Source organism: Podarcis vaucheri (genome assembly GCF_965113315.1).
Source record: "Podarcis vaucheri genome assembly, chromosome: 13".
Lineage (NCBI taxonomy): Eukaryota > Metazoa > Chordata > Lepidosauria > Squamata > Lacertidae > Podarcis > Podarcis vaucheri.
The window spans coordinates 44,482,793-44,493,814 of record NC_138751.1 but is presented as its reverse complement, the minus strand read 5'-3'; the positions used below and the strand labels follow the sequence as shown (position 1 = coordinate 44,493,814).

The 11,022-nt window shown below is 46.8% G+C and overlaps 1 protein-coding gene across 1 annotated transcript; it reads right to left on the bottom strand.

The window, feature by feature from the left end:
* Positions 1 to 888: 888 nt before the first annotated feature.
* On the bottom strand, positions 889 to 10,107 carry CCDC43 (coiled-coil domain containing 43). Its single transcript, XM_082196469.1, has 5 exons — positions 9,908 to 10,107; positions 6,928 to 7,015; positions 4,721 to 4,856; positions 3,163 to 3,221; positions 889 to 1,707 (listed from the first exon to the last, which is right to left on the bottom strand). The coding sequence occupies exons 1-5, from the start codon at positions 10,070 to 10,072 to the stop codon at positions 1,520 to 1,522; spliced, it is 636 nt and encodes a 211-aa protein (XP_082052595.1). The 5' UTR covers positions 10,073 to 10,107; the 3' UTR covers positions 889 to 1,519.
* Between the last annotated feature and the right edge of the window lie 915 nt (positions 10,108 to 11,022).

Genomic DNA, 11,022 nt, shown 5'->3' with positions numbered 1-11,022 from the left:
GCAGAAGTTCCTCCTTTTCCTTCACCGAAAATCCCAGGTCCCTTTTTTTCCAGCAGCTTCAGAATTCTTCCACAGAGCTCTCAAAGAAAAAAAGGCTAGCCTGATAAAAAGTCTGAATGAGGCAGATTTTTCCTCTTTAAGATGGAAAGGGAAGCAGCACCACTAAGATCCTCCAGTTTAAACTTAGTCATATACCCTTCACGCGGACTCATTCTCCTGCTTGTTCTGCCATTGTCCTTCGGGTACCGGCATCTGGACTAGAACTGTGCAATATCTTGATATACTGTCCAAAACCATTTTGAGTCTGTATCATGTTAACGGTTTCATTGTTTTTGACCTGGCAATATATTGTGAATCATGGTGTGTCTGCACACTATGCAGAAATCACCATGTGGGAGAAACAGTGAAGCCAGCCAATGCCTCTATGTAGCTCCATCCTTATTTCAGACATTGTGATATATCACAATGTTGAAAACCAAATATTGCCCAGCCCTAATCTGGACACTCTGGCCCTTAGCTTCACTATCTTCCAAGAGTAAGGTAAAGGTAAAGGACCCCTGGATGGTTAAGCCAAGTCAAAGGTGACTATGGGGTGCAGCGCTCATCTTGCTTTCAGGCCAAGCGCGCCGGCGTTTGTCCGTAGACAGTTTTCCGGGTCTTGTGGCTAGCATGACTAAACTGCTTTTGGCACAACGAAACACCGTGATGGATCCACACAGCTCTCCCTTTCACTGGGAATTTTAACCCTGGCAAACTATCCTTTCTTACATACTCTGGGCTGTGAGCAATCTGTTACAAACAGCTTTGGTCCCTATGTCCCTCTATTCCAGCTCAGCTTTACTGCAGTATATGACAAAAAGCTAAGGATTCAAACATGTCAAGCGCTAATAAAATTCACAGAACTTTACTTAGATGGCAATAATACAACCTTGTTGAAGTTTACAGAGATTTACTAGCCCAGCCCCAAATGAGAAGAAAAAGAAACAAAAATTAGGTGACACTTGGCTGCAGAAGATTATGGGTGCTGTACTAGGCTCTTAATTCAACTTCATAAAGGGTGTTGCCTCTCCCTGGCATACATACGTAGGAAACTGGGTTTCATTCACAGTTCCACCAACCAAAAGCAACCTTTGGCTAGAGTGAATATATAAAGGGGTTTCCAAATACTTCCCTCAACCATACAGTTTCCCCATATGTAGTTAATAAAAATAGAAAGTGACGAGGGGAGGGGGGAGGCAGCCACCACACAGTTCTTTGGTTACAGATGTTGGCCACGACCACTGAGCCCAACAGACTGGACAACAAAAATGTGTGTGTAGTTTTCTTTCAGTGCTTCAGAGGACTCCCTTCACCCCTCCCCACAGTCCTTGCCTAGGACAGATTTGCAGCTTTGAAAGCCAACACACACCAAAGTGTTTGAAAGGATTCTTTCCTATGAGCACTCCATCTGTATGCATGCTGTGCCATATAACAGAGGGAAGGGGAGGGAAGAAAAGAGGAGTCCAGCTGTAGTTCCATGCTACCGCTTCCTCTCGCCTTTCTGTGTTCTCTTCTTCTCTTTCTCCTTACGTTCTTGCTTAGCCAACTTGTCCTTCTCCCGCTGGAGTTTGTCTTGCTCCTTCTTCCGATGCGACTCGTCCCGCAGGTGCTCTCTTTCCAGCTTCCGGGCATTCATAACGGCTTCCAGGTTTGTGTTTCTGAACAGAGCTGACAAGGAGGGAGTTGAGGAGAACAAGGAACTCGACACAGAGTGAATTATGAGCATCATTCTTCCTGCGACTGGCACATCAAAACAACTGACCAAAGTTGGTTCATGGAAAGATTTAGAGTAGGGGTCAGCAAACTTTTTCTGCAGGGGGCCAGCCCACTGTCACTACGACCTTGTGGGGGGCTGGACTATATTTTTTTGGGGGGTAAATCCCCCCACGACTCTCCCCTCTCTTCTCCACAGCACCGGACGAGCCCCGGTGGATGCTTACCTGTGCCATGCGAGCGGCAGGGACTGGCGGCACAGAGGGACGATGAGCAGCATGAAACGGCTGGCTCCAGAGGGGCTGCTCTGCTTTAAATAGCGCTCAGCCAACCGCAGCACCTGTGCCTTGCGAATGGCGGCGGCAGGACAATAAGCGGCGCAAAAGGGCTTGCTCCAGAGAGGGGCTGCTTAAAATGGTGCTCAGCCAACCGTGGCTCAACAAACCCAGCCCCCTTCCTCCTCTAGGCAGGGCGGGGAGAAGCCAGGAGGAGGGAGCGAGGAGGCGCTGCCGTGGGGGGGGGGGGCGGGAATCGCACAGCCCAAACGATCAGAATCCCCATGCCGATCCACGTGGCGATTCCCGGACCGTCCGCGGGCCGGATCCAGAAGGCAATTGGGCCGAATCCGGCCCCCAGGCCTTAGTTTGCTAACCCATGATTTAGAGTCTGGGATCCCTGCATTCAATTCCCACATTTCCCTCATCTATACCCTTGATTTCCATTGACTTTATCTCAACCAACCTCACTTGTATTGAGAGGTAATACAATGAAAACTATACAGTGGCACCTCTGGTTGCGAAAGGGATCCGTTCCGGAGGCCCATTCACAACATGAAAGGAATGCAACCCACAGGTTGCGATTCACTGCTTCTGCACATTATGTCATTTTGCGCATTTGCGCATGTGTGAGTGGCGAAACCCGGAAGTAACCCTTTCCGGTACTTCCGGGTTGCCGCAGGACGCAACCTGAAAAAATGTTACATGAAGCAAACGTAACAAGAGGTATGACTGTATAGCAACTTGGACATTAGGAAGTGCTATATAAATTACCTGTAATATTTGTCGTATGAGCTACAGTAACCCGGCCAATTTAGCTTACAAGAAACACATGAAACCAAGCTAGACCAGCATCCGACTACTGGCAGATTTTTTCCTATAACAGCAGATATAAAACGACTCCATAACTCACCATCTACAGCTTGCAACCCAATCACCACCCAGTAAGATTGTTTCATCCTTGCCTTCTCAAGATTTCCTTCCAGAGATTCCATACTATATACAATTGCTACCCCCTCAGACCCAGTATTCCCTGCCAATTACTACCCCACTTTTGTTCTCAAATAAGTCAACATTCCCCATCTCACATTACTAATAATATTGTGGCCTCAGAATACCCTATTTGTAAGGATACATTTTTCGGAACTGACGGTCACTGCTGCTGCCCCAGGATCATCTTCGCCATCTGCTTCAGTGTGCCGAGTTAAGGGCATTTGGTCACTAATTAGGATTTGGGTGATAAGGAATGCTGTGGTGGGAGGGATGCTCTGGTGATGACACAGCATGACCACAACCCCCAAAAAAGGACTGTGAAGCCGTATAAGACACTGAAATCTGATTCCCCATTGCCAGAATATTCTGAAGACATTTGAGGAGTATGGCAAGAAGGAGATATCTAACCTCTGCTTCTTCTCAGAAGCTGACAATCAGATTCCTAGCCATCGCAGCTCATAGGCAACAATAAACCTGCCGTTCATGATTGTGTCTAGTCCATTTTGAAAGCCATCTGTACTTGCACTCATCTCAAAGCAATTTTTTCTGTTAGTTTGCCTGACCAGTCCGCACTAGTTGGATATGTGACAATCACAGGCTGCCAATGTAATGGTGCGTACTGCAATGAAATAAAAACCTATTTTCCATCTGATGGACTGCCGTTGTTGAAATCTGTTTTGATTTAAGGCACAGTTTCAGATCTCTTATTAACCTTCATTAACCCATAATACACACACTGACACACAGTGAATCTTCTTACAGTCCAAGGCAGAGAACTTTACTATAAATATGCATGTACAGTGGAACCTTGGCTCTCGAACTTAATCCATTTCGGAAGTCCATTTGACTCCCAAAATGTTCAAAAACCAAGGTGCGGCTTCCGATTGGCACAGGCAACCCGGAAACAATAGCCGACAGCCGCATCAGGTGTTCAGCTCCCAACAAAAGCTCGAAAACCAGAACACTTACTTCCAGGTTTTCGGCATTTGGGAGCCGATTTGTTTGTCAACTAAGCCCTTTGAGAACCAAGGTTCCACTGTATACTGTAATTTCCTGTATACTGTAAACTAAGTTCATGGGGCAGGGCAGGCTATAAACACCTCAAGGGTCTCTCTCCACAGGAACAACACCAGGCAAAAACATTTCTCTTCATACAGACCTCTGGCTGACCGACATCCAATGGTCTTTTAAAATGTGTTGGGGAGGAGGTTTATTGGGTTGTGCATATATATTTATATATATTCTGTGTTTTTACATTGTGATTTTATGTTGTGACCTCCCTGAGACCTGCGGGCATAGGGAAGTACAGTGGTACCTCTGGTTACATACTTAATTCATTCCAGAGGTCCGTTCTTAACCTAAAACTGTTCTTAACCTGAAGCACCACTTTAGCTAATGGGGCCTCCTGCTGCTGCCGCACCGCCAGTGCACGATTTCTGTTCTCATCCTGAAGCAAAGTTCTTAACCTGAAGCACTATTTCTGGCTTAGCGGAGTCTGTAACCTGAGGCGTATGTAAACTGAAGCATATGTAACCTGAGATACCACTGTATACTTACTAACTAACTAACTAACTAACTAACTAACAAATAATAATAATAGAGGGGGAAAGGAACCCATGGACTCCAGCCCCACAGTTAATGGATCAGCCAGCCAGAGAGTAGATTCAACATGATTTGGGAATTTGCAGCACAAAGGATATTCCTCATCATCTGTCACCTCAGCATACTGCGCCAGGAGGGCAGCCTTCTGTAGTGTCTCTTCCTTGGCGACCTCTTTGGGCTTCACCACGATTTGTGCCTGCTTTTCAATTATGTTAGCTATAGCTTGGATCTCATCTGGGAAGGAAAGGGGACAAAGCAAGGGTAAAGAAAGAGAAGTCCATGATCACCCTTCAACAACAACAACATTTATACCCTGCCCAATCTGGCTGGGTTTCCCCAGCCACTCTGGGCGGCTCCCAACAGAATATTAAAAACACAATAAAACATCAAACGTTAAGAACTTCCCGTTCCACAGGGCGGGTGCCACTACCAAGAAGGCCCTCTGCCTGCTTCCCTGTAGCTTCACTTCTCACAGCGTGGGAACCGGCAGAAGGCCCTTGGAGCTGGACCTCAGTGTACGGGCTGAATGATTGGGATAGAGACGCTCCTTCAGGTATACCGGACCGAGGCTGTTTAGGGCTTTAAAGGTCAGCACCAACACTTTGAATTGTGCTTGGAAATGTACATAGGTGAGCTGAGTCCTATTTGAATCTCACCCTTGTGGGCTTATGTTCTGTAGTTACAGCACAGCCAAGATACTGGAGAGGAACAGCTTGTGGACAGTTTTCATGTGCTATTTTGAGCACAAGGCGAATAACGTTTGGAATCAACATCAAAACAGTTTGGTATTTTAAGCAGGCCCCTAAAATAACTTCTCGCCCAACTCATCCCAAATTGCTTGCCCGAAATGCATTTTTCAAATCTTGCATCACTTCCAGAAGATATTCAAGCTCTGATGACACATAGAGGGCAGCATAAAATGCTGCTTTGAGCTGAACACAGAAATCATGAAAGATGAAGGTCAGACCCAAGTCATTTTAAGAACACTAGGCATATTCCTACTACTCTTAAATAATTTGATTTTTAAAAATATGTAAACATTACATCCATATGTATTTATACGCAAGTGTTGTACATACAAGCGTTCATAATATATTAGTGTTTAAATTTGTCATTTTACACACGAGAAATCAAGACCATCTTTGTATTTCCTTAGCTTGTAGATTAAAAGAGGAGCCTATTGATCAGGCAGCACATTACAGTATTTTACAAGATTAAGGAAACATATCACAAGACTGCATATTGCATTACTAGCATTGCTCCTATTATCTGTGTAATAATTCTCCAGTAACGTTAAATGTTTTCCCACCACAAGTGGCTCAAGTCTCCTGCTGCTGCTTTGCAGTACCAACATCTGCTTTCTGTATCATACATCTTTTGTATTTTCGAAGGCAAAAACCAATGTTCTGTTATAGCCAGACCTATGGAAAAATATCAAACTTTTATCAAACAGATAAACCTATTAACTTCTCGATAATTAATAAACCTTTCTGCCATTTATTCACAGAAGGCTGAAAAATCCTTCTTAAGTCTATTGTTTATAATCATGTAGGTCTCAAGTACTCTTGGTTTAGTTGTACTGCTATAGTTTTGAATTTATGTTTTAATATTTTATTTTATATATACACTGTTTTTACTGCAAGCTGCCCAGATACCTGTGTTATGGAGTGGTATATGGGTGCCACCAAAAAATAATAATAATAAATTATAGGAAATGCATGCAATATAGAATAGGGGGTAATTTTTCCTTTAATCTGTAACTGTTCTTCAGATTTATTTTATTTTACTTATTTGTTTTATTTATCCTGTCCTTCCTTGCAAAGGAGCTGAGGCAGACAAACAATAAAGCGTTTTTAAAAATTATTATAAACAATTCCAATAAAGGTGCAGGCTGAGAAAGATCTCGATTTAAAAAGCTTGTTGGATAGAGGAAGGGCTTCAGTAGGTGCTGAAAAGCCAACAGAGACGGTGCTCGTCTAATATTCAAGGGGAGGGAATTCCAAAGGGCAGATGCCACAACACTAAAGGCCCAATTCCTACATTGTGCGGAACAAGATCTCCTGACAAAGACAGTGTGTGCAAGAGATCCTCACCTGCAGAGTGAAAACAATTTTTCTAAAAAGCTTCCGTTATTGTTCCAGGGAACAGATGCCTGACAGATCAAGGGGGAGGGAAATAGGAAACAACAAATAGGGTAAGGGCAGAAATGGGAGAGAAAACTTTAAAGTTTTGATCCAATAAGTTGAAAGCCATGCAGAAAGCATCCAGCAACAACTCCAGTGATGCCAAAAGGAATGTGAAATACCTTCTTTCTTTTCATTACTTCCATCATTTTGGGCCTTTGACCACCTTTCGACTATTTCTCTGCAAACTTCTTGTAGTACATCTTCATCCTGATTAAAAGAAAAGATGCCTGTCAGTGGAAGAAAAAGGCTTGTCCATCACAAAGACACAGGAAGGGACAACTTGGGAGGCTTGGAATGCCAAAGCTGGACCTGCCCCCTGGCCAATTTTTTTTAAGCCCTCATAGCCCTCCCAGAATTTAACCAAGGTGTAGCAAAAAGTTTAGCTTAGTTGTTTTTGTTTTTATTATGTATTTTGTGTTTTTTAATATTGTAATTTTATGTTGTGAACTGCCCTGAGATCTGCAGGTATAGGGTGGTATACAAATTGAATAAATAAATAAGAGAGATTGATACACTTTAAAGCAGGCTTCCTCAACCTCAGCCCTCCAGATGTTTTTGGCCTACAACTCCCATTATCCCTAGCTAGCAGGACCAGTGGTCGGGGATGATGGGAATTGTAGTCTCAAAACATCTGGAGGGCCGAGGTTGAAGAAGCCTGCTTTAAAGCTACTTTGCTCTTTTCTTTTCTTTTTACTTTGTACAACACGTGCCTGTAACATGTTTATATTTGTATGGTATGCTATGCCCGAGTGCAGGTAAAGAGACTAATTCACAGAGCGAAACACTCTTCAGGTCCACAGACTGATGACGTGATAATACAAAATACGAGATCTTTGCTCTCTCTCTCTCTCTCTGAAGCATGAGGGGAGTTACAACTCATGGAGAGAATTATCTGATAAAAGAAAATGGCTGGCATTCACAGTCTACCAACCTGGTCCTATGAGATGAATGAAGTGGGGAACCTTCCAATTACGCAAGGAGCCTCAATGAGTACAGGTCCTCCATGTTTCAGAAGCTCACCCTTCAACCCACAGGGGGCCGAGGAAACACAACAAGAGAGAGGACAGGACTCACCACCACAGTCCCATGAATAAATAGAACACCTGGGGAGGGCTGTTATCTCTTTGGAACCCTTACGACAACTGTCCAAGGTAGATCGGCATTGTCCCCACATTGCAGATACGGGTGGAGGGGGAGCTGGTTGCGGGAGGCTTAAAAAGGATACCAACATACCAACCAAGTTCATGACAAGACGCTAGATCAGGACCAGTGTGTTGAAATTTCTGCATTGCAGGGGGGTTGGACTAGATGACCCTCGGGACCCCTTCAAACTGTACAATGATTATTTGAGCCTTTTTAGCCAATACACCACACAAGACTCATTGCATGGGGCTACCTTTGAAGAAGGGACGTGGGTGGCGCTGTGGTCTAAACCACAGAGCCTAGGCCTTGCCGATCAGAAGGTCGGCGGTTCGAATCCCCGCGATGGAGTGAGCTCCCGTTGCTCGGTCCCTGCTCCTGCCAACCTAGCAACTTCAAAGTGAAGTAGATAAATAGGTACCTCTCCGGTGGGAAGGTAAATGGTGTTTCCGTGCGCTGCTCTGGTTCGCCAGAAGCGGTTTAGTCATGCTGTACGCTGGCTCCCTCGGCCAATAAAGCGAGATGAGCGCCGCAACCCAGAGTCGTCCGTGACTGGACGTAACAGACAGGGATCCCTTTACCTTTACCTTTGAAGGTGACCTGGAAACTACAATTAATCCAGAATGTGGCAGCTAGACTGCTAACTGTGAGTGGCTACCCATACCATTTTACACTGTCCTGTATGTTTCCGAGCACAATTAAGTGATGGTGCTGACCTTTAAAGCCCTAAACGGCCTCAGTCCTGTATACCTGAAGCATCCTCTCCACCTCCATCGTTCAGCCCAGATAGTGAGGTCCAGCTCCAAGGGCCTTCTGGTGGTTCCGTCACTGTGAGAAGTGAAGCTACAGGGAACCGGGCAGTAGTGGCACCCACCCTGTGGAACACCCTCCCATCAGATGTCAATGAGATAAACAACTACCTGACTTTTAGAAGACACCTGAAGGCAGCCCTGTTTAGGGAAGTTTTTTAATGTTTGATGTTTTATCGTGTTTTTAATATTCTGTTGGGAGCCGCCCAGAGTGGCTGGGAAAACCCAGCCAGATGGGCAGGCTATAAATTATTATAATATTGACTGAGATCCCTCACCCCGCAAAAAAACCCCACAGCTCAACTAGTTCTGTCTGGTTCAAGTTGACTTATGCTTTTAATGCTTGATGTTTTATCGTGCTTTTAATATTTTGCTGGGAGTCGCCCAGAGTGCCTGGAGAGGCCCAGTCAGATGAGCGGGGTATAAATAAATTTATTATTATAATAAATTTATTATTATATAGCGGACTCTAGGGTTGCAAATGTGATCCTTGCGGGAGGCATGTTCGCAACCCGCAGCGTTCGCAGCCAGGTTGCGATTCGGTGCTTCTGCACATGAGTGATTTTGTGGGTCTGCACATGCGCGAGCGCCAAAACCCAGAAGGAACCTGTTTCGGTACTTCCCGGTTTGGCGTGGTGCGCAACCCGAAACCGCGCAACCTGAAGCGTCTGTAACTGGAGGTATAACTGTATTATTATTATTATTATTATTTTATATACAGAGACCTTTTGGCGCCTGGGGCAAGACGTGCCACCGACACAGATGGGGTCCAGCCCCCTGGTGGGGTGGGAGGTGCACGTCACCCAAAACAGTTGCTTCTCTGGCATGGCAGCCACATGAAGGCAGAAAGCTAGCTCGGGGGGCTAGACTGCTGCACTTTTCTAGGCACTTTTCGACCACCCCTCACAACTGGCCGCCCGAGGCAGCTGCCCCCATGGCAGGGCCGGGCCTGTGGGGAGGAATCGAACCCACTCCTCGCTACCCAGATCAGCTCCCTCCCTCAGAAGTCACTCACGGGAGAACCTGGCTTCCAGGGGCGAAATAAGCTCCAGAACAGAGAGGCGGCACCCGCGACTGCCCGGGTCGCCTCGGCCCCCTTTCCCCCTCGGTTTCTCCCCTCGCGCTGCAATGCGGTGGGTGTCGCGCTCACCTGCTCCCCCGCCGCCAGCGCCCCCGCCAGCCCTTCCAGCCGCTCGGCGTCGCACTCGGCCTCGCGCAGCACGCCCCGTATGTACCCGCCGTACACGTCCCCGTCGAGACCCAGTGCAGCCAGGCGCCCCTCCAGCCACGGCTCGAACGCGCAGGGCGCCGCCATCTTGGCTCGCCACCAACCCTGGGGAGGAGGAGGAAGCGCGCCTGCGCGAAGGCGGCGGAAGCTGCGCATGGGCAGTACGGGCCAGCTCTCCCTTAACCGCCGCCTCAGGAGGTTTGCAGAAAGGGCTGAGGCGACGCCCGCGAAGAGCCGGTTTCTCTGTCAGGGCGCGCGGGACAAAAACAATGGCAAAAGAAACCAGCCCGTGTCGCTTCTTGCCGAGGGCGGTGAGAGAAAAAGAAGCGCGTTGCTGGGAATTCGCGAGTTCATTCAGACGTGCTCGGAAAACCCGAGAGTTGCCCAAGTTGCTGCCATTCTGCGTGTCAGCGCAATACTCAAGTGCAGACCCTCTTTTCGCTCCATGGGATACTTGCCCCCCAAGGAAGCGCCCCTTTGGTTGGGATTTAGCGAGAAACCCGCCTTGCAAGCCGCCTCGGTGAAATGCTTTGGACAGATCCTGCTGCTTTCAGAGCGATCCTTGCTCGACGGTGCGCTCTCTCCCCTTGGAGGTTTTGAAGTAAGAGTTTTTTAGATGTGATGGATGATCTAGCTGAGATTCCTGCACATGCAAGGGGTTGCAGTAGGTAATCCTCGGGATCCCAACTCCACAATTCTTTGCAGAGGATTTTGCCATTTGGAGCCACAGAGAAAGTCTGCTCCAGCCCTTTGTCCTGACAGCCCTGGAATTCCTCATTTTTCCAAGATAAACATTGCCCTGGAAAGACTTACCTTTCCAGACATAACGCACCTCGCACCGTCCCAGTCACTCACCTGTTAACATGCTCCAGTTGGTCAATGTCCTCCTTAAATTGGGGCATCCAGAACATGGGTGTAGCGGGGGGGGGGCAGCTGCCCCCTAAATCAAGTAAATAAATAAAAATACTTAACTGACTAATTGTGTTGCAGAGAACCCAGTTCTGCCCACCCAACCCAAGCCTGGCCTCCAAAAAATA

What these genes read in the sequence shown, in the direction of transcription:
- CCDC43 (XM_082196469.1), bottom strand. Translation starts at nt 10,072, where the DNA reads ATGGCGGCGCCCTGCGCGTTCGAGCCGTGGCTGGAGGGGCGCCTGGCT. An exon ending in AAGTAATGAAAAGAAAGAAG is followed by an intron (nt 4,857 to 6,927) that starts GTATTTCACATT and finishes TTTCCTTCCCAG; the next exon opens with ATGAGATCCAAGCTATAGCT. An exon ending in GAGGTGACAGATGATGAGGA is followed by an intron (nt 3,222 to 4,720) that starts ATATCCTTTGTG and finishes AACTCGGCACAC; the next exon opens with TGAAGCAGATGGCGAAGATG.